This window comes from Phaethon aethereus (genome assembly GCF_964289735.1).
Source record: "Phaethon aethereus genome assembly, chromosome: 20".
NCBI lineage: Eukaryota > Metazoa > Chordata > Aves > Phaethontiformes > Phaethontidae > Phaethon > Phaethon aethereus.
Genome location: NC_138596.1, coordinates 11,205,642 through 11,229,999, shown reverse-complemented (window position 1 = coordinate 11,229,999; position 24,358 = coordinate 11,205,642). Strand labels below are relative to the sequence as shown.

General features: G+C 37.3%; 1 protein-coding gene across 6 annotated transcripts in view; it reads left to right on the top strand.

Annotated features, from left to right (window-relative positions):
- The window catches only part of DENND1A (DENN domain containing 1A), a gene marked incomplete at both ends in the record, with an annotated part of 216,449 nt that overhangs the window by 121,849 nt on the left and 70,242 nt on the right, over positions 1 to 24,358 (top strand). For all 6 annotated transcript variants that reach the window (XM_082009030.1, XM_082009029.1, XM_082009028.1 and 3 more), the window contains 2 exons: positions 5,707 to 5,808; positions 13,075 to 13,200. In XM_082009030.1, coding sequence (XP_081865156.1) covers positions 5,707 to 5,808; positions 13,075 to 13,200 — 228 coding nt within the window. The remainder of the gene's footprint in view (positions 1 to 5,706; positions 5,809 to 13,074; positions 13,201 to 24,358) is intronic.

Sequence of the window (24,358 nt, the reverse complement as noted above, 5' to 3'; positions counted from 1 at the left end):
AACTCTATCAAATGAACACATCCCTTTCATAATCTTGTTTTATTTTGTACCTGCGTGCTGTATGCTATTTTAGTGTTCAAATTATATTAAATTGACCTTTGTGTTGCAAGCGGTGTCAAACTTAGCTGGCAGCCTTTTACATTTTGTCATAGTAAACGATTGTTTCAGCAACTGTTTCTGTAGCAAAGGTTATTAGTGTGATGGCGCTGATGGAAGAGGAATGCCCTTGACCTAGGAGACTACCTATTGGAATTTAGGCACATGTGCTGTTGATTAACCGTTTGGGATAGTTCTGTTTAGTTGTCAGATACTGAGTTGCTGGCAGTACACTCTTCCGTGGCAGGCTTCCAGTCGTTCAAGTAACAATAATGCCCACCCTTATCATGCTTTATTCGGGGCACAAAACCACCCTTTAAAGTTAATGGTTAGAAAAGTATTTCTTATACTTTTTTTTTTTAATGTTACGGTCACTCAAGGACTTTTTCTGGGACTTCAGAATTTTAATTCTTGCAGTATTATTCAGAATGAATTTGTGTGTGAAACTTCACATTGCATTTGTCTGAACAATTTTCTGACATTTTTCCTAAGTGTAAAGGACAGTTGTGCATGTCATAAAACCTATATGAGCAGATTTTTGTTTTATTTTAACCTGGCATGGGGTAAGTATGTTCATGTTAGGAAAAGAAGGTTCACTAAAATTCATGCTGTCTTTAACATGCTAGGACACGGCAGCTGATCTCACTTAACATCGATAGTCTCTTCCTTTCCGCAGACGGAAAGCTGTGTGTTCAGTCCTCTGAGCCGCACGCATGAATTCTGGAAGCACTTTTTGGCATATTCGCCTGGTCTTTTTCAGGTAGACGTGAGGATGCTCTGTTTGTGATCCAGTCTGATAATATGCCAGTTAGCACGCACGGAGTCTGAGCTAACTCTCAGAACTCTGAGAAACCTGTTACATCAGCTTGGGCTTAGTACTGATGTGCCACGTGGCTTCCCCTTGCCGCAGAAGTCACCCTGAGAATTCATTGACCGCTGGCATCTTCCAGTGGTGGCGTTAACTGTTAATTATATTTTTTGATTGGGATGGGGAGTAATGTTTTGCTTTTTCCATCTATTTATACTTAGTAAATCACTGCCTTTTCTAGCTGTGACTGAAGAAGTGTAACTTTTTTACAGGGTTTAAGTGAAGGGGTTATATATATATATATTTTTGTATACACATACTTAAATCGAGGTCTTAAAACTAAATGTAATTTAGTCACTCACACGGCTGTACATGGTTTCAGGAGCATTCATGAAAGTGCATTTAAAAATATGACAAACTACTTATGGAATTGTCTTTATCCAGTTATCGGAAAAATGAAAATAATAGCTGTGTTTTTTTTAATAAGAGATTCTCTGCGTGTGGATGATTGAGGGGTAAGTTTTAAGAAACACGAACACTGCAGTACCGAGTACACTGACCAGGAAGCGTAGAGGGTTTTTCTTCTGTGGCACAAGAGTGTCAGCCCAGCACTAGTGATGTTTGTCACTCAGTTGGCAACAGCTGCTTGTGATAAGGATCTTGGGAATCACCTGTACAGGATCAGGGCACTGCACATCAAGGTTGGGAGCTGGGCGGAAGAGTGGGAGATGCACAGGAGGGGGCAGCAGCCCACCTGCTGTGCCCAGATCAAAGGGCTGGGGGGTCAGGGGGCACATCCAGCTTAACCACATTTGTCTGTTGAATAGCTATTTCAGATTGTAAATCTAAGGGTGATTTCATTAAGTCCTTCTGGCTGCTGTTGGGGCATGAAATAATAAAATTTTATATCCGTTGCCTTTCCTGCTTCTGGCAGCCAGATTGACACATTGTTGTCTGCAGTGTTGTGGTGTTTTTCTTAAGAAAATACATGGAAACTATTAACTAAGTAGAGACAAGCCATTAAGCAAATGGATTTTAGACTTGTGAATCATACTTCCATAATATTCTCAAATATAATGTACAAACTAGCTACTGAAAATATTAGTTTATGTTAAGAATTTTACCTTTCCAAAACAATTAGTGGAAGATATGTTTTCTTTTTTCTGTTACAACATTTTTTTAATACGTTGATCACATTTGTATCTGGTTATGAAACCTCATGATCAACTTGGTTTATGTTTTGGCACGAATTTAGCCATGAAGTTACACAAACGTGTTTTTTGGCCGGGGGGAGGAGGGTGTTGGGTTTGGGTTTTTTTGTTGTTGTTGTTGTTGTTTTGTTTGTTTGGTTTTTTTTTCAAGTGAACTAGTCAATAGAATTCTTCATCTGAAAGAAATTTAACTTAAGAATTTTTTTTTTATGGTAGGAAATGCAAAAACTGCCAACTGCAGACAGTGATAATAAAATAACATTTAGTATAAACTGGTGTAGTATTATTGATGAATATTGCTTCTAGCATGTGATCCAAGTGAGACAGAGGAGCACGCTTTAATATTTCTATTAGAATATAGTTTTTCAGTATTTTTGCAAACTTTCACATAAAACATTTAAATCACTTCAAGTGTTTGGCTGCTTGTGAGCAGGACAGATGCACTAACTGCTGCTTATTTACTGACCTGGTGTTTAAGGCCCCCTGGAGTTTGTTTGAAAAGTTAAGAGATTTTCACAGTAAAGGTGCCATTTCTGAAATTTAAAGTGCTCTTTTCACCAGGAGATAAGTTCTCTCTGATTAAGTCAGTAATTCTTACTAAGCCATGTTTATAGAGGCCATAAACAATGGGTTCAGTGTGCTTGTTAAACCAGCTTTCCATACCTCTCCACTCTTTTAAAAAGAGACATTTAAAATAAAAGGCAGGTGTAGATGTTAGTTTGATTTGATGGTTTTTAGATGATTAATTATGGCTACAAGTAATTTGGTAAGGATGGTTAAGAAAGGTTTGCAGTAGTGATATGTGATGCACATTTTTACTGAATCACTTCTTTTCACTCGGCAAATCCCTAGTCTGTAGTAAAATTAGGTGAGGAAACTGTAATGTTCATATTTCCTCTTGCTCTTTGCTTCTCCGCATTTTTTCGGCAAAATATGAACATACTCAGTATAGTCCATTCTGTTTAACAGGTATCACTTTATTTATAAAATTTTGTTCTGATATTCAAGAAGTTGTGAAATATGGAACATGACTGTATAGGGCTTAGTGGCTGTCCCTTCGTATTTTGAGAAAATGATGACAACAATGCAAACTGTATCTGTGAAAATTAGCTACATGTCATTGCAATTCATAGAGTCCAATAGGATGTAATGCGAGAAATGCAGTTGGATGCTGGGAATTCTTACTAAAACTCCAACAAGAGAGTAAATGCTTTTATTTCCAGGTCAGTTGGGCTGATAGGTACTACATTTAGCAAAAGAACCATTTGCTTATTTGACAGAAGCCCTTATAACTATCTGATAATACCTTTATGAAAGTTTATAGTGAAAGAGGATAATAACAGATATGGATTAAGATGAACTCATCAGTCTGCATTTCTCTAGGATGAGCCAAAATTGGATCACTGAAAATTTTTATTTTATTTTTTTCCAAATGTGTTGCAAGACAGATGCTATAAATCGAGTTAGTCTCAAGGGTTTTATTAAACTTGAGGGTTTGTCTCCAGGGAAATCCACTATCTTAATACAAATACTGAGAATTTTTAAGGTAAGGTTGTGCTCTTCACGGTGTAAAGGTATAGCACCGCAGAGTTTAATATTAGCCTTCCTTTCAGATACAGTTATTTCTGGGCCATGTGTGGAGATAATTACATTGATCAACATTGTAGTCCTTGCACCATGAGCAACATCCTTTTGTACTATATGCCTTGGCAGATACCTGCTTGCCACAAGACTGTTCTTTGCTACCGAAAACCCCAACAGTTTGCTGAAGGGAAGGTGCAGAATCATCACCAAAGTTACAAAAAAATGCCATTGACAAGTTCAAGCCCATGTTTGTTGCTGCTTCGGCAAGAATCAAGAGAAGGTTTCAATTCCTTCTGTCTTGTCCTACTAGCACTTGATTTTGACAAGCTTCTGGCTTTGGTTAAGTACATTGCAAGACCTTTTTGTTGGAGCTTTTTAGACTCCTCTGAGTATAAGTGAGATTTTTAATTTTCTGAAACAGGAAGGAGCAAATCAGTTTGTCTGGTGCTTCCGGACTCCTAGAAGGAGCAAGACTCCTGGATTGCTTTAGAGTTTATCAGATGCAGCCAACAGAATGACCTTTGGTTCCCGAAATGGAGAGGAAAGTACCTGGGTTGTCATGCAGTACTTCTTATATGGAAAGCATTAAATGTAATATTCTTCTATTTAAGTTAAAGAAATGTCTCATGAAGACCTAAACTTAAACATCTACAAAGTGTTTTTTATAGTTGTTGGCTCCTCCCCACCCCCCCGCCAAGTACACAGCAGTTTTCTTTATAGACAGAGGACTGAGCCTTGAAAACGGAAGGTAATTATTTAGATGCCTAAGGCTCAACTTTGCCATTGTTTTAGACCTTCAGTTCCTTTCTTTTAAAGGAAACAATTCCCCCCACCCTGCAAAACCTTAATTAAAAATTAAGCATGTTTTTGTTCATTTTCCTCCTCAGTAACTTGCATTTGGTCCTATATACAAGTATGTAGGTATTTAAATGTTTGTTTACAGTGTCACTGGGACATTTCCTTAATTACCATATTCTGTAGTTCCACTATTTCTGATTTTGAATTTTCAAAGCTGTATTTGAAGAGGGCTTAAATATTTATGATTAGTCAGTCACAAAAAAAAAAAAAAAGGATTCAATCCTCTTGTTAGTGGAAAAAGTGTTAAAATAAATAATTAAATCCTGCTTTGTTTCATATCAGTGATTCATTTACTGTTGTTAAAGCAGGGAAATAAAGTCTGACAATGTTTTAATTTGCTTAGATCACCAATATCTTCAGACGCTTAAAGTCAAAGGTACTAATGATTGTTCTTTTGAGAAACAGATTATGCTTTGCTTTTGTATGTCCGTGTGCTGTTACAGATGATGTAAACACTCAAACTGGATTAGAGACATTTCTTTTTCTCAGTTCATGGGAATAGGATAAAAAGTTTAGACCTGCGAACATTAAGAGGCAAGGATATGGTGGAGTTATATTTCTCTTAGCTTATTTTCATTTTCGTGATTTATTTATTAACTTCTGGTAGTGCCCATTTTACTTACAGACAAGTTACAACTGTATTTTTTGGAGTTGCAAAATTCAACCTGGCATTTGGAAACCAGTTCCCATCCCTGACTTACTGCAACTCTTAAACTCCTAGAAAAGCCAGTATTTATTGTTACTTGAATGAATTTCTAAATATAAAAAGATATACTTGAAATCGTGACTCAGCTAGAAACTGCTAAATGTGCAAACAGGATACCAGAATTAAGACAAACATTAGTAGAGGTGCTTGAAATAAATCTTCACTTGAATAATCTCAAACAGTAATTCCTCTGGTGTCAAAAATTGCAGTATGCACAGTGTTAAGAACTTCCCTCTGCAAATTGAAGGTTAATTTTTCAGCATTGTAAAATGTGAAAATTAAACCAAAAAATGACAGAAAGGTAGGAATGTTGGTAGTTCTTAAAATACTTGAAATTTTGTAGTGCCATGATGTTATGCCATCACTTGTGTCCTTTACGCATAAGATGTAACTTTTCATACTTATATTTTCCTTTCCCTTTTCTTGAATTTGCTCATATTTAGAAAGTAAGAAACATGGCCCTGGAAGATGTAGTCATTCTTAATGTAGACACCAATACACTGGAAACCCCTTTTGATGATCTTCAGAGCCTTCCTAATGATGTGGTATGTATGAAATTACTTATTCAATTATTCCGTTACTTAAAAGTGTAAATCCTTTTGACCTGTTCGGTACCTGACGTGTCTCATTGTGTTACTCTTGTTACTATAGATAAACTGCTTTACCTCAATTCTTTCCTGTTTCATAGTGTTAAGCAACGTTTGTTTGAACATTTGCGGACATATTTTTAAGCCTCCTAAAGAAAATTATCTAATGCTCACGTAAGCTAGAAATGCTGCAGCAACCCAGTTGTAGCTTTGGAACAGCATGATCAAGTTTCTAAGGTATTAGTCTTTTATGGGTAAAAAAGAAAAAGACACAGGTTATGATACATCTGAACAGGAAATAAAAATTCGAAATTCTTTCTTCATGGTGTAAAAATTGCTACCATTTGAAACCATCTTTATCCATTCCATTGAGGGGGGGAAATCCTGCATTTTTAGATAACTTTTGTTTCCAAATGAAGCTGTGTGGGTTTTTTCCTGTGACTTCTTCCAGGTGAGCTTTAATGAACTTCATGCATTTTTTATCCCAACTTACGATATCAAATGGACTGCTTGGTATTCACTTCTAGCACTGCTCAGTGCATATAATTCAGAATGTATTTTCTTTTTCATTCAAACTTCTTATTGGTAATTTATTTATTTTTAACTTGATAGAAATGTTGTATAAATACTTGATATTTCCCTTTAATGGGACAAAAATACATCCAGCTTGCTACTTGCTGCTGTAATCATCTTCACTAAAGAAGCTGAGAGGGAAGAGCAGTAAAGTGAGTAAGAGTGTAAGAAGCTATTTTTAAGTCAGAGGGTGACTGTTTAGGAGAAAATGTCGGGAAAATCTGGATTTCTTTTAATAGTTCAAAATATTGTGCTGACAGTTAGAGCTATACCTTTTTATGTGTAGTTGAGAAATAAAATTGGTATTCAGGGAGCTCAATATAAGCTGGTCTGTTTGAGGAAAAACTCAGGTAATGGTGAATACCCAGTGCCTCCTGCTGTGACATCCCATCATTTCTCTGTGATCTGTGGTGCCATCCGTTCTTCGAAAACAGAGAGCTCTGGATGAAAGGTCCATCTTAATTGTGAACATTTCGGCTTTAGCCAAGCATTTAGTCTAGAAAAGTTACTTCCATGATTTTTTCTGGCTTTATATAGCTTTTCATTTTGATTTCACTCCCAGCATCCAAACCTGCCAGCTGGTCATCGCTCATGCCATTATCCACAACCCAGGGAATGAGAGACCTGTAAATTTCATGGGATTATGTAAGAAATGTCTGGATACAGTGAGTGCGGGGCCTCAAGCATGTATATGATTTGTCAACAATCAAGTATTATATTAGATTTTATGAGACTTCATTAAAAAACTGTTGTAGGCGCACTGTAGAACATCAGAAGAGACTTCACCAATAAACACAGAACTTCAAGCTTTGGAATGTAATAAATTTTAAGAGACTTCCTTCCTTTCATTATTTACTTTTACTTCACTTTTGTAACAGTAGAGAGTTGTGTTTTATTAGTTCAGATTTCTTGATTCAGTTTTCCACAGGTCTATTTAAAAGCTACATTTTATCTTGGAGGATGTTTGGAGCATAGCAGAGGAAGTGCTGCCAGCAAATTCAATTAACTGGCATGGCTCACAAATAGTGTACATGGTGAATTTTTTTTCACAACTGCTATATAAATACAGCTGGGATTAATATTTGTCGCAACAAAGCCTTAACTTGAATTGTGTTGTGTTGTATAATTAATGTTTGGGATCAGTGTTTATGTCTTATTTAGCTTTGTTTCATTATTTTAGTTACCTAGATAATGAAGTATTCTCCTCTAGGTCTTTTCCTTTCCTTCAGACTGCTTAATATTTGGCTTTGACCACTAGAGAGCAGCTGCTCTTCTTTGCAAGAATTGAATTTCTGTCAGTTCTTTCATGCATCATGTGTTTGGAACTGTAAGTGGATCAAGTTGTTCATCTCAGCAGGGAGACTCTAAAGCCAATCCATTATACTTTTTTTTCTTCTTTTTTTTTTTTTCTTTTTCTCTTTTACTTCCCTGGGAGGATGGGGGGATTCTGGGAGTCTGCCTCCCCACTGGTCTCAGTCTAAATAGATGCATTTATGATCTGAGAAACTAAAAATGTCTTCAACAGTTTAATGATCATAAATGGCTGTTTTGTCAAACTATTCTGCCAGTTTTGCTACCTAATGTGAACAGTGAGCAACTCGTGCACTGCTGAATAGACACAAAATTTGCTTTGCTAGATTAAATCCGTCTATATCCAACAGTGAGGAAAACCATCTTGTGTGTGATGCATTTGCCATCAGGTAATTAATCCTGTGGAAAACTTTTAACGCTGTTTTTCCCCCTCTCCTTGAACAGCTTTTTTAGTCAAGTAAAACAATACCATGAAGTCCTATGATTATTTTAGAGCTTCAGGTAGTGAGTTGTGCTTGAGTTTCATGATAGTCATGTTGCTACCTAAGCTGTTGATTCCCAGGAATCTACAATGAGCTATTCATTGATCTTTTACTCCTAGGATCCAAACAAACACAGGCTATCATGAAATGTCTTTCCAGTTAAGATTTGTGTCAGAGGAGCTGGATAGCATTGGAGGCAGTTCCAGCAGAATCAGATTAAGTAATTTCTTTGCCCCGGTTTACGTCAGCAGTACGTGCTAGCACTCAGACTTCCTGAACTGTTCAGGTCAGGTCCCTGAAAATCAAGGTGTGTGCTACTGCGTTACTGATTAACTATTCGAAATGTGAAAAACTGTCCCTCCTTCACCTTCTGCGTCTGATATGCTGCTGAAAATCTGGCAGCGTGAGAACGCCCTGGGAAGTAACTTTCCTTTTAAAATAGTCAATATTAAAAAAAGAGATTTATTAAGGACTGTGATTACAATAAGTGCATCTGCTGCTGACAAGTCTCCTACACCACCGTCTGTGTTGCAAGGAATAGCAAAGAGGGGGTAGTAATTTTTTTTATGCAACCCTTATGGATTTTTCATGTATTTCCAAATAAGTGTCATCTTCTAGTCTTAGTTGTAGTCAGAGTTGCATGTTACAAGGAATAAAGCATAAGCTCGCTCTGTCAACTTGTAGTTTTTATTAAATGAAGCCCTGATGCAATGCAGTATACTGCGCCAAAGAGATCTTGCGTATCTGATGGCTGTGAGAGTATTGTAAATTTGCACTAGCCTATGAATATCTTAGGCTGTCAGCAATTTAGTTGTGCATGCTACTGCTGTCCATTCATTAACAAGTTACCACAAGTGGGAAGCCTATGTTACTGTTTTTCACTTAGTGGGAAATTAACTGCTTTCAGGACAGCAAGAACTACTAAACTACAACTCTATAGCAGAACCATTTTCTTAAAGGTGAATCCATTTTTATTTCTTACACTGTGTTTGCAATAGAATGTTTCTTGCTTTATTCATGTTGACAACTGAAAAGCCTTGGACCTAATTAAAAGAATTTCCACTAGCACCTTTACTGAACCATTTCATTATGCTGCATTGCACAGATTGCATTTTGAAACATGGTGATAGTTTAAATCTGACCTTTAAACCTGAACTGCCAGAAGTATAAAAATCTTCCTTAAAAACACTCTCAGGGTAGACTGCATGTATATGTGCCTGTTTGGCTAGAAATAATCTTCCTATTGAGTGGTCACAGTCTTAAAAATAAGACTTTAAAAAAATTAAGTATTACTGCCTGTTTAGGCAGGAAACAATCATAATCCTACTTTGTCTTATGTACTAATTTATTCCAGAGTAAACATGAATTCTTTTTTTTCTTACTTGTTAGTCTCTTTAAATATGTTGTTAAAATGTTCTTTTTTTAAAAACTATGACATGCCTATTGCAATACTCCTGATTGAAAGAGCAAAAGCATGCATATATAAAATAGACATCCTACAGTGTTCAGTTTAGTCTTAGAAGAGAGCAAATGATCTGAAAGCGTAAGGAATTAGCAAAATACCTATTAATATTCTGTTTCGATACCTAATGGGGAAGATGAAACACAGCAGAAAGGCTGTGACTAGCCTTCTGCACTTTCAGTTTGTTATAAAATGAAGCACAGAGCCTTTAACTTCTGTGTAGATGGCAAGTTCTTTATCTTCACGTGAATGTTTAAAGAAAACCACTTATAAAAATGTTGAGATGGATTTGGAAGTTACTTAGAGCTATAGACAAATGCTATTGCATTTTTATATTGCATTTAAACCTTTAAATGGTTTACATAAGTTAATAGAGGAAATAAATGCATATTTCACCTCTACAACATCAGACCCCTTCAAACATGTGAAAATGTGAGAAATGTGTTTGGGTTTGAAAATCTGATGAAGCTTTTACATGTTGAGAATAATAGAGCTCCTTGAGAGACATTATCTCAGTGCATAGGAGTGAGCTTATTTTATGGGCATGATAGACTAAATATGTTATGATGTATTATGTTAATGTGTGCTTATGGGCTCATTAATGCACGGATCATTGGCATAAGCCACAGCATTCGGATTTATAAACAACGCTGGACATGCTCTTGCTTATTTCTGTTATACTAAGTAACTGTAACGAAATTCCTTCTACAACAGAATCTGCAGAAAATTTGAAAGGAAATTTCTTGCAACTGTTTTGGTAAACACAGGTGCAAATATAACATCTAGTTTTAAAAGAAGAAGAAATAGTGTGCAGTATGGATTACATATTTAACACCTATATAGCAAGATGAGTCGTCACGTTCTTGCCCTTGCCAAGTCTAAGACTACTGAAGGAGGCGGCGAGGGGATATGCTTACAGGAGGGAGAGAGCTGGAGCGCTCAGGAACAGTTCTGTAAAATCAGCCTGCCCTTTGCTGCTATGGCGGGCTGGTAGCAAAACCCCGAGGCCAAAAAAACTCAGTCTGGTAGGATTTTGGAGATAGGATGAGTTCAGAGTAAGCTTTTGTTAGGAGCTGGAGGATGGGGAGAAGGTCTTGAAAGTTAATTTGAAGATTTGAACCATCAGCTTGTATTTTATGAGGTTTCTTCGTACTCTCAGGAAACACATTTTGTTATGTTCACTACAACAGAATCTGCTTACACTGTAAATAATATTCCTACAGCGCTTCTTGCATAGTATGAAGTATATAGAGCTACCCCAATGGCATTTTTCAGAATAACATTTGAAAAAGGAAGATTTGCTAGTTCTTGATAGAATTATTTCTGTTAAATTCGTAATGTGGATATTTATGGAGTCATTCATGCCTGGTTATGGCAAATCAAGATGACCAGGGATTTCCTGGCTTTCTGCGTTCCTTCTGAAATTGTGGCTCCTTCCTGCCTTCTGTCTGAGGTATCATCAAGCTTGGATTTTGCACATGACGTGACAGCATCCTCTAAAAGCACTAGTTGAATTTCTTTCAAGAGTCAGTGCCCAGATTGTTGATTCTCTATTGCTATTGTTGTGTGAGATCTGTCTCAAACTTAGCTTGCCCTGGTTCTGCATGCAACACCAAAAAATTGCTACTGACATAACTATTTGTTAATGATTTAATGTAACCTATAACCGTTGTGGCACAGGCCCAGCAAGCTTGATGTTAACCTTTGAAAGGATTTTTTTATCTCCTTTCCCAGCTTGTGTTTGGTAAAGAAAAATGCTGTCACTAATAATAATAGATAGATACACAAGCTTACGTCGGTAGTTGCTGAGCTCTAAGTACCAGAAAAGAGACATCAAACTAAGTCACAACCTTCTTGTATGTATGAGACATTCCAAAGCACAGAGAGCCGGAATGGATAATCCTCTAGAACTTCAGCCCTTGGTGTACGTAGAAAATGAGAACAGTCAGGTCACCTGGATCACGGTAGTTTTAACTCTGCCTGCGTAGAAACGCGTTTAGTTGGTGTTTGCCAAGTTGTGATCGGTAAGAGTCTCCATGTAAATGGTAATGAGGCCGTTAGGGCCCTATTCACCCCACGTGCAGCTCTGTGAATCCCGAGGTAATTAAACACCTCCACAGTGGAAGGGAAGGGCAATGAGGGTTAAGAGAAGAGCCCTCCTGCGCACAGGTGGTTTAGATCCCCTGAGAAACGAGAAGGAAAAAAAAACTTCTGCAGATACTGACCATTTTGAGGGACAGATGTTGGTGTTAATTTGAGACTTTTAAAAAATGGCAGGGTTTGTTTTCTGGACTGGGTGTCCGTCGAGGCGTCGGCAGGGAGGCTGCAGGGCCTCTGTGAGGAGAGGCCAGGGCGGCTGGCGCAGGACACAGCCGGCACCAGCCGGTTCCAGCCGGCTCCGCAGCAGACCCAGCCGGGCACAGCTGCGCCCGCTCTGACAGCTTAGGGCAAAACGCCACACGCAGAGTGAGGCGTGAGTAAAAGTGAGAGGAGGAAGGAGCGGCAGAGAAGAACGGATAGGGACTGACTGTGACCCCCATTGCTGTCGCCCTGCACCACTCGAGGAGGAGGTTGGGGACTCGGGAATGGAGGGGGTGGGGGGAAGGAGAGGGAAGGTGTTTTAGCTTCTGTCTTTGTTTCTCACCATCCAACTCTATTTTAATTGGCAATAAATTAAATGGATTTTCCTAAGTCGAGTGTGTTTTGCCCGTGATGCTAATTGGTAAGTGATCTCCCTGTCTTTATCTCGGCCCACGAGCTTTTTCTTCGCGTTTTCTCCCAGCGTCCTGCTGAGGAGGGGGAGCGAGAGAGCGGCTGGGTGGGTGTCTGAGAGCCAGCCAAGGGAACCCACCATATGCATAAAGAAAATTCTCATTTTGTGATTTTCCATTAAGTTTCTGAAATACAAGGGAATACAGGCTTAAAAGAAAAAAAAAACCACCGACGTGTATTTTTCAGACCTACAGAATTTGTTCTTACATTGGTGGTGATGGATGGCCTGATTGTGCAGAACAGTTTCTCTATTAGTCTGACGTTTAAATCAATTTAGCTGAAATTGTTTCATGGATTCTAATCAAGAATGATGCAGAACTTCATGGACTACCTTTAAAGGAGTACTCAACAGCATGTTAACAGCGGATTTTAAGTAGGAGGGAAGGTTGAAATTAAGCTTTTATTTTCCTATTGGTTTCTGAATAGAATCCAGTCATATCTTAGAGAAGCAAAACAGCTTGAAAAGTAATGCTTTTAGAACTGAAAATTTCAACTCTGAATTCACAATGTCACTTCTTGTTGTAACTGCTGCTGTGGTTAGCACATTTTTCATTTAGCTGTGCCCCAATGTGTTAAGCTTTGTTTGTGATATGAGAGTGATCTAGACCCGCTGTGTGTTTTCAGGTTTCTGCACTGAAGAACAGATTGAAGAAAGTCTCTACAACCACTGGAGATGGTGTTGCAAGAGCATTTCTAAAAGCGCAAGCATCTTTCTTTGGGAGCTACAGAAATGCCCTGAAAATTGAACCTGTAAGTAGGAAATTAGTCAGATGTAAATCTGAAGCTGTGGTGGGGAAAGAAGCTAACAAGAATTCAAAGAGTAGTATAACCTACTTTTAGTAAGGTCAGCATTGTGGCTCTTCGGCTGACTAGTACTGAAAACAGTGTTCCAGTCTGCAAAAAAGAAAGAGGTGCAACAAGCATGATCAATCACACAGGGAGAAAGCTTCTTATGGGAAGGTATGCGTGTTGCTTGTTTCTGAAGACAGTTAAGGTAGAAGAGAGATCATAAAAAAGTATAACTCAATGATCATAGGAGGCTAGTGCAAAGTTGACTATTTTCTCTTGCTGCAAAACCTGGGTATTCATTGTATTATTTTTAAAAGTAGTAAAAGATAACTTTTTACACAGTATATGCTTAACTGAAACATGCACATTTATAGAATCATGGCGTTTAAGAACATAATTAGTAAAGAAATTGTGCTTTTACAGAAATATGAATAATGGCTGGAGGTGTAACTATTGATGATACATGTTCTTTTAGGGAAATTAAATCTCTTGCTTCTGGTTCAGAGCTAATCTCTATTTAGCAACTATTAAGTGCCGTCTGAGTGGAGGAAGGATTCTTCTAAACTTGATCTTGGGTTTTATTGCTTCTAGTGAGGCATCTGTTCCTAGCTTACTGCAAGTAGCTTCATGGACTTCAGTAGAAATCAGTCTAGCCAAAATAACGTATTTCCACATGTTTTATGACACTTTGGTTTTGCTACCATGTAGTTAGGGGGTTCCTTCTAAAGTGTGTACATTTTGCTGATAGAGAGTTAGAGACAAGGTAAGTAGTAAGAGGAACATTCCGGTATAATTCATGAGATATGTCCCAGAAATATGGGGGATGAAAAGTACTAACTGCAGAGTGATCCAAGGAATATTTCCAAAATATTGTATGTTCTCTGTTTCTGATGCAGGGAAAACTAACACATGTGCAGGTCAAATGCAGTGATAAATCTCAATGCAGTGTTCACAGGTCATTTGAACTACTGTTGTTTAGACCTGTGGCTGCCTAACAAGATGATCTCTGTAGAGGACAAAACATATTTTTGTCTTAATACCTTCTTCTCTCATCTGCAAGCATTTGGAGACAGAATAGAAAATTGGTGTTAGCAATGGAGAGCTTGAATACCACTGGGAGATGCTAAGATGAATTCTGAGTGTAAGTGGGGGAGGTTAAATGAGTGAGAATGAAGGCTTACTAGTTGAGAAAAGGTGTTGTATTTTGCTTTCTCCTGCTCTGTGAAGATTAATGAAGAGATCTGGCATGCAGGCAAGTAATCTAATTTTAGTCACGATGTTAAAGGAAAAGACCAGAAGTTGGACTACAGGCATAGTGTTTCTTTGAGGTTGAGGATGTTTCAGTAACTAAAATCTCTTCAGCAGTGTAGTTTGTCTTACTTGTTATTTTTAAAGCCAGAGGGAAAAAATAGCTCAGTCTGAATTTTAAACAGTACAGTTATCACCATAAGATAAGCATCATTCTGACAATTCATTTTCGGGGTTCACAAAGGAATTTTGACATCAGTGTGAGTCTTTCCACATCTTAGTGGGGAAATACATGTGTCGGGGGTGGGGGGGGAGTGTTGACCTGTGCATGTATGTCTGGGTGTAAGTATTGGGCTTTTAAAGCATCGAAGGTGAAATAATGGGAGGTATTTAAAATGTTGTCCATATAAATAACAAAAATGAAACCAGCAAGGCACTCTGGCTGCCAGCCTCCTTTATCCATGTCGGGGAGACACTGAATTCCCTTCATCCGTGCAGGCTTCCTTGTTCACTGATGCTCCTCCCAGTAGTTGCCAGGCAACTCTGGGAATATTGGTGTATGCTTTGCCTGGATGTGTGTGAGAGATTAACTAGTTAAGGGGTTTATGAAGAAAAATAAAAATTTAAGTTGCTTTTCTGGAAATACCATCTGGTATTCTGAAGGCTGAATGTTAAAGATGAACATTTGAAGTTGGTTGACACCCCTAGAAAGTGCAACTTCGAGGGACAGCTAACCTGAGGAAGTAGAAGAAATTGTTTGGTTTGCTTATCATTCCATCAAAGAAAACTCCTAAACATAATTGCACAAATATGTCATAAAATTCAATTTTAATAGTCAGGAAGTGGAAATTTTCAGGCCTTTCTTTCCCAAGTCCTTTTATAAATTAAAACTTAAATTTCTGACTATACATTTCAGTATTAAGATTTAGATAGAGAAGATCTGCAAGCATGCAAGTGTTTCATGTGCTGAACATGTCAGAGTCAAACAACCTGCATTCTGTTTCTGGTTTTACCATAGACATCCTGTGAGGTATTGGACAGGTCATACAACTACTTTATACTTCACTCCTGTTTTAGAATATGCCAACAGTAAATGCAATTACTGAGACTTTTGTTACTGTTAGGAACATCATGCTTAAAAATAAGTTCAAAATCCTTGGAAAAACTGGTCTTAAGAAGATGCAGCAAAACTCCAAACAGTAGTGTGTAATGAGTGAAACAATTAGGAAAGGTACTTGCTAAGTTCAGAAAAGAAAATGGGATTGTAACTTAAAAATGAAGTGTTGTAACTGGCAATTAGTAAGGCATCTTGCCCTGTGTTTCTCTGTTGTGCTGTACTTCAAATGCTGCATTTGAAATAGTCTTCTGTGCTCTCACATAGTTCCATCTTCTACACAGCAGTTATGTTCACTGTTATTTCCTGTCAGCTGATTAGCTCAGTTTGCTGAGTTTGTGGATTATGTACTAACAGGTGTTCAAAGTGCTCCTGATACACATCATCTCATATAAACACAGAATGATGGGAGTTTCTTGTTGAATACTGGAAGAATGTTAAAGTACATGCAGCAGGTCTTTGATTGCTCTCTATTGAGCTATCAGAATCTACAAAAACCACAGTGGCTGCTTTATTTTGCTTTAAAATTTTAATGGCCATTTGGAAGAAACTATTTTGAAACTGTTACTGGTGTAACAGTTGCAAATAAAATTATTTCAGTGTGTCCAAGACAAATAGAAAAGCAAATGGAAGAAATAGCTTCTAGGGGGGAAAAAACCCCATATTTTGAAATGCCTCCATTGTGGTTGTTTTTTTCTTATCACCTTCACATGTCATAAATCTGGGGCATAAGCAATATCAAACATGATGTGGTTCTTTGCATTTGATGTCCCATAACTCAAGAAATCTGACTGTTCATTTAAAATAATTGGTAGTTAGGAAATAAATTCAAAGAAATAGCAGCTTTTCCTCCTTTCATAGTTTTTTGTATCATAAGAATTTAATTTCATAGACCATCTCATCTGGTATGAGTTGCCTTTTTGTGATAAATGGTGTGAAGCTATGTTTCATTGTTCTGTGTAGGCCCAGAATGTGTCACAGAGCAGACTTTCAATTCACATTATTCTGAAGCATAGTAAGAGCTCTTATTCTGTTCAGAAGCTTTTACTCTAAAAATACAAGGTTATGTAATGTATATATGAACCAGTACTCTGACAATTAATGAGTTACTGTTGCTGTAAACTTTGAGGCCTTCAGTAACTAGAGCTTGTGATGAAAAAACTTACCCAGATAATACGGTCCACAAGTCTAATTACAGGATTTATGTAACAAAATATCTGATTCAGTTGTGTTTCCTACTGTGTATATGTGTTTTCTGTAGTTGTGTTAAGCCAGATTTTAAGTATGGAAGAGTATCTACTACATGTGATGTACTTAGAGTCTTTGCAAACCTCTGTTGCTATCAAGTACAGTAAAAGACATTAGGAGCAGTGTGTTTAGTTATGTATTGGGGCAGATCATCTTTATGAATATTACTTACACCTCTGACAGTAGACCAATGTGAGCGTGACTTTTTTAAAATTCCTGAGTTTTTGCTGTTTGCAGATGGAATGTTTTTATCACCTTCTAAATATTCACAAAAGTAGATAATTTTCAACAGAAATAGCTGTATAATTACTATGCGTGTGTAAAGGTGGCTCGTAATACTTAATAGCTGTGTGTCTATTGGTAACTGAGAGACAAAATGAGACTCAAATTTTCTGCCAAAGACGTTGTCTGTGCACTTTCTTCTGCTGACACCTAGTGGTCAGAGACAACATTTAATTGGTTTTCTTTCACAGACAGTCTTTTTTGAGAAACAAACATCCTAACACCTGTGAATAAAGGTAAACTCACAGTGTAGGTTGACTGAAAGCGGTAGCATGTAGGGTGTGATACAATATGATATATTTGGTTTACGTTTGTGATGCTAGTACTGCTAGCCTAAGCCATATGGGTGCTCTGTCACTTATCTTGGGTATGGTAGGTTAACAGCAGGCTCCAAGTTTGATGTAGTCTTCTCAAATGACATGCTTTCTGTCTGTTCCTTGGCTATGTGGTCACTCCAGTGAGCTTTGCAAAGGGAACTGCGTATGCTTAATACAACATTTTCTAGCTTGACAGATTTGAAAAGCTTGTTTACTTGCACTTTGCTTTAAAATCTGTATATTCTGAACAGATATTTCTATTTCCATGTCTCGATTCCTTCTGTCTGTATTTTGTTGCTATAAATACATTATAAGGTGAAAATTTCTGTGCTTATTTTTCTTCTCAGTGCTGCTAGTTTTTGTATGGATAACTAAGGGGGGGTGATTTTAACATTCATAACCCAAATAGATATCAGTATCTAAGTGCTCCTGCAGGTAATTTTCTCTTTAACTTTGCTGTTTTGCATTGATAACTTCTTGTATGCAGGCGCTGTAAAATTTGGTGGCTCTTTCACAACACAGTACGCATGGCATACTGAGGTGAGAGGTATGTGTAATGCAGCGTGAGATAAAGTAGCCCATTTTATTTCTGATACACCGCTGAAGAGACATGCCTGTGCATGAGATTCTGGTGTGTGTTTGGATTTGAATCAAGATGTCCTGGTTTGTTTTTAAAAGGCGGATTTAGTTGTTATGAATTTATTAATCTAGTCATGATGAACTCCGCATTCTTTGTAAAGGGTTTCTTGTGTGTATTGTCATATTACTTAGACCTTTCTTACAAAAGCCACATAAACCTGAGTTTGGTGTCTGTATTTTATACTGGATTTATACAGTCACAACACCTGTGAGTATTTCCTGTATGTGCCAGTCTGTGGCAACAGCACCTCTGATTTGTGGCAATGTCTCCGAGGAGGTGAAACGATTAATATAGTTGCATTACTTGTAGCAAGAGCTATATTCCTTATCACTTGGCTCATACCATCTTCTTTAGGTCTGCCCAACAAAATCTTTCATTGCTTTGCTCTCCTTGAGGGGCCCCTCTCTCTGTGAACGAATTAGAATGAAGTAGTAACAGTGCTAAGGGGGTGTCAATGGTTACTTGTTAAGTAACAATTTTTGCACTGTTTCTAAACAAAGTCAGTCTCCAAATAGGAGGGGAAGAGAGCAAAGGGAGCTGTGATGGTATTAAAGGTGTAATTAAATTGTTTGTGAGAACATTTTGAAATCAATGTCAAAATGAAAAAATACAGAAAAATATTACTTTATTTTTAGCATCTTATTATTGTTTAATACTTTATTGAGGTATTTTAAAATAATTTTTTTAATTGAAAATTTGTGTTCAGTCCTGGAAAGGCATGTCCAGTTATCTTTCATTCTTTGCAGATTCCTTGAAAATAGTAGTGTTCTGTTTTCTGATGTTTCCCACAAGAATGAAACTGTCTACCTCCGCCTCAAACTGACGAAATACGTTGCTGTAGTTTCAAACATCCGTTGTTTCTCAATTACATTTGAAACATATGGAATAGTAGTTGGGAGCTTACTGAAGTTTTAAGATGCTAATAATGAAACCATTTTAAGCAACTACTGGTACCACAGTGATTCTGATAGTGCATAGTACTTTTAGTAAACTGTTATATTATGTACCATTATCATATTGTAAAAATTTCTAAATAGCCTACATCTTTCAGACTAAACTAGGATCACAAATAGTTATTGGTATTAAGCTGAATACGTTGAGAATTACTGATAATAAGTGAAATTCTTCAATGAAGCGTCAATTAATTTCTTTTATGTCTTCATGGTTATTCAATCTTACTCAAGTTTATTAGCCTAAGCAACCATTAGTTATATAACTGGATAATTTCTGATTAACTTTAATTGTTCTGAATTGATTTGGTTTAAATTTAACCTACATATTCTTTAGATGCATCCACTTAAGAGTAAACAGAAAATCTTGGAGACAGAGCCAATGTACTCTTCTACTTCCATGCTTTTTATGTGCTTTCATTGGTGAAGTTACTTGCTAGTTTGTGAAGTGGACAAAAATGTGTTTATGACATTACAAAACGTTTTCTTCTCTTAGTACGAAACTACTTATTGAAACTCATATATGTATTATATACTCCAGTTTTCAAACTGCTTTAGCTGAACTACACTGGATGAATGTATGTATGTTTTTATGTATACGTTGCTGCCTTAGTTCTGTTGTCCTGTCAAAACTTGATAATTTATATTTTGATTCTAAACAGACATGACAGCATACTACCATTTTTTATAATTGTAACTTTGATGCAAGTTTTCTCTTAATATGATGCAGTTGAAGCAATGGTGGGGAAAAAAGCCATTGTGAATAGGAGGAAATAAAAACTTTTTTAAAATTTACTTTAACTTTTTCAACACAACATTCAATTAAACTTAAGGGAATAATGTTATAAGCCTTTTCAGTTTGTGGTTTTGTCATAGTTCTGGAACCATATAGGAACACCTGGGGGAAGTGTAGGGCATTATACTTTCATAAGGGGTGTCTCCTTTATTGTATTTTGCAACTTTTCTTTTTCTTGAAAAAAATGAAAAACTTTCCTGCCTTCGTGCAGGAGTGTAAAGACATTTATGGAGAATCGTTTTATGCCCTTGTTCTCTTCTGGCAGTTTCTATTATCTGTTCTAATAAAGATAGCACTCTTGATTATCCGTGCAACCATATGTCTATGCTACTGTGCATCCATACCTTCTGGAGATACTGGTATTGACTGCTGCACTCTCCTTTCGGGTTAGCTGGCCATCGAGTCCTTCAGTGTCTGCACGGCACACAGCCTACCTGATCCCACTTACATCAAGTATCAACTGCAGCACTCAGCATGTAAGGAGAAAGCACGAGGATGCTCTCTGGTTCTTTTTTCCAGCATTGTATTGATGTAAAGAGCTTGCAATGCAATATACTTAAGATGCATTGCAGCCTTGTATATTGTTAGTAGGTATGAGTTTTGATTTCATCCCTGTTAGGAATTCCTTCCTCAGAATTATCCCTGTATTATCAATTTCATGGTATGGATCTTTCTATACACTTGATCATGCTATGCTGCTGAGATACTGCACAACTGAACTTTAGAAACTTTAATGTTTCTGAGTAAATTTATCTTGAATGTTAACCTTGGGACATGGTATCACTTTCAGATGAGATGTGAAAGTTCCTCAATTTTTTTTAGAAAATAAGGTGCAACTAAACACCTAAAATGTTAAAAAACATTTTTAAAAAGTCATGCACCTGCATTCCGGACAGGACACAGCTTGACAAGCATCCATTAAAGATTAATGTTGTAATTTCCTGTATTTGTTGTAACCTCTTACTAGAGAATCTGCCTTAACAGCTGTTACTGTTCTTGGTGTGAATACACTGGTGCAGCCACTGAATTGCTGTTTTACTTCTACAAAAGTAAATATTTTTTCACAAATCACTTGCAGAGTTGCAATTTCCTACTCTCCCAGGATATTATGTTTAACATCTCATCAATCTTGGTAGAGTTGTTCCTTGTATGAGCTCTGAATGGGTTCTTATTATCCAGGGTACTGTAGCTAACTATAATGAACTATAATATTGATGTTGCTCTGGCATTGTATATTTGCTGGCCCAAGAATTGTGTGCACTTTATAAGAAAGCTGTTGCTCTTTACCTCTGGTTAAATTCATGTCCAAGGAAGGTAAAGTTAAGTTTAGTCCCATAGATATTTAGGTCTCCTACAACAGTGGGAGTTTCAAAGTATTTTAAGAGGATAGTTTACTAATCCATTTTAGGTTTTTACACCACTAAGGATTTTTGCTTTACAGATTCATAAGTAATACCATGATACCAGTAACACAAACTAATATGTTTCTCATGAAGGCATTAAAGCAGCAGCATGATGGCCTGACATAAGGCCACTGTATTAATTATTTTATATTGATCTTTTGCCCAGTCTAACACTATAAATTCCTTCAACAATTCCAGATCCGAGAGATCTGAGCGGGACAGAAGTCAGAAAAGTAAATGAAGTGTGGCGGAGAATAAAAAAGCAAATGTCACATGAGTCCAAAAGGAAATTTTGTTGGCATATGTGTGCAGTAGCATAAAAAACTGCATGTTACGTACTGGCACATAATTCATCTTGAAGAAGCTTTGTAGCATTCAATGCTTTATCGACTATGAAGTATGATTGTTGCCATGGTGTATTACTTTTTTTTTTTAAGTTACTCAGTGGAAGAGTAAATAGTTGTTTCCAAATCTCAGTAGGTGCCACATCCCAGTTACTTCCTCTACATAGCCATCTTGCGTAGCTTTTTTTTCTGCATGTATATTTTGAAGGTATATATTGCATACAAGGTAAATCCTTCCCTTTCACCAGAGTTGTCTTGATAGGTCAAGGTTCTAGGAGTGTTTGTCCATATCTAAAAAAAATGAAGAGGGAAGATCACTAATGCTTATATTACATGTGTACCAACTTGTTAGAAAAACACCCATAATGTGGGGGAAACAGTGAGCGTATAAAAGCGTATAAAATAAACCTTTTTCTTCTACTTGCAGTTTTGTTGTGCTCCTTTTAAAATTAGTGCTGATGTATATTTAATAGGAGTTTTCTCCCACCCATCTTTACTTTTTCCTATTCAAGTGCTGTTAACTCTCAAATATGTGTCTGTATAGACAGTCTAGTAGTGCCTAAATGGTGGTAATTTCTAAATCTCATCCTGATGACTTTACTAACAGGTAGGAGTAGACAATGAGAGTGGCATTGACAGTGACTGTGTGTAAAACCTGATGTTTCTATGATAAAAATGGAGATAAATTGAATTTCTGCCTGTTCTGGAACTGAAACTTAGGACTTTTTTTCATAGTATGAAGATTCTGTGCTTTGTGGCATTAAGACCTTCATTTTTGACAATCTCACTTAGAAACTACCTGTAACTATTGTTAGATTTAGATTGGATATGAGGAAAAATTTCTTCAGTGAGAGGGTGGTCAGGCATTGGAACAGGCTGCCCAGGGAAGTGGTAGAGTCGCCATCTCTGGAAGTGTTCAAAAAACATGTGGATGTGGCGCTTCAGGACATGGTTTAGGGAACATGGTGGCGCTGGATTAGTGGTTGGACTTGATGATCTTGAAGGTCCTTTCCAACCTTAGTGATTCTGTGATTTTACCATTTATGGAAGGTGTTCTAGAAGACATACTACCCAGAATTCAGAGTCATTGACTGAAAAAGATATATTGGGGAAAGACAGGTTTGTTTGTTTGTTTGTTTCTGCGTAGTTTTTGTTTTCATTTCAATCCTGTTGCTGTGTTTTGTCTCTGAGCATTACTGTTGCTATAGACAAGTATAGAGAAGTATCTTGTGTTCAATTGTATAAGTAACTTCACAGCCTCCGTAGAAATTGTATGTTCAGCTATCAGGCTGGATAGGGTCACTTTGTGTGTCTTCTGTGTTGGTGCTGCTGAAATAAAAATAGCTTTGTTCAAAAGCCTCTAAATCTTCCTTTTACCAGGGAAGGCTGCACAGTGAGGAGGAGCTCAGTGATACTTCTGCTTTACTGTGGAAGGATTTGTACATTCAGCTGATAAATTATTTGTCTGTGCCTTTCACACCTGATTCTCCAGGTTTTGTGTCATTTTATACATTTGTTTTTGTTTCTTCTCAATTTGTTTCAAGCCTTTGTTTGTGTGTTTTAGACTGACTTTTGCCTGTGTTTTTACTGTGGTTTCTCCCGATACTTTACTTATAATTGAGAGGGCACAGTCTCATCAAGCATTGAAACAGTGTGCAAATGCCACTGTGCAGGAAAAGTTGAAGATATGTCCTGAAATAATAAAGCGCAGGGGACTTAGAGTAGAACAATGAAGCAAGTAAACAAACATCAAGCATAAAATACCATGACTGTTGAATTGAGCTTCTGTGTAAGGCATTCAGTGACTGTGTGTTTTTTAAATGAGCTGTCAATAAGTTGCATTTGGTATTAGGAAAAAACCCCAACAAATGGACACACACACACACCCCCCCAAAAGAAAAAAAACCCCACAAACCAAACAACACCTCCCCCCCAACAACCTGAAAAAACCCACTCCAAAAGACCATTCAGGCAGGTGGGGAAAGAGTGACACTTGCATTCTCACTAGTATGAGCAGCTGTACAATTGAACAGAAAGTATTAGTCTCCTTGAAAGAAGATGGTGGAAGAGATTTTGGTATTTGGATTTGTACAGTAGACTTCAGTAGCAGGCAAACTTGATGAAATAATGATAAAAATTAGAATGTTTAATCAGGTTAGGAACAAACTAATAGAGCTTCATAATAGAAAAGTCGTTCTACTCTGGTCTTTCACCATGCGCGTTATAGGCTGTGTATGAATTGGAGCATACGATTTGTACTCTTACAGTACAAAAAGAGTAAAGTGAAAGGTAGTAAATCAAAATTATTTGTAATGATTTGCATAGATAGGTGATAGAGCTCATACGATGAAAGCCTAAAATGCTATAGGGTTAAAGACAGAATGAGGCATTTGCATGCATGACATAACTGACAGTTCAGTTGGAGTACTTTCCGTGGCAGACAGCATAGGAGACCTGCTCCCATTCAGAGTTCTACTTTTCTTCAGAATCACATTGAGATATTCTGATACTGACCTGGGGCTTAGCAAAATCACGTGTGAAGGTAGCTTCAGTAGTGGGCTTGCTGTCATCTTGATTCTTCAGTCTTGGGGAGGGATGATGGTACTGCTTGCCTGGGTATTCATGTTGTACTTGTTACTTGCTTAAGGCTTCTGGGAAGGGAAAATGTGGAAGGGGACTAAGCCCCTTTTCTGCTTTGGCTCTTGCATATCACCAGAGAATTGGGCAACTTTTTTTCACAAATCTGTTGATTTTGGTATGGGCACAGCATTAGTGAA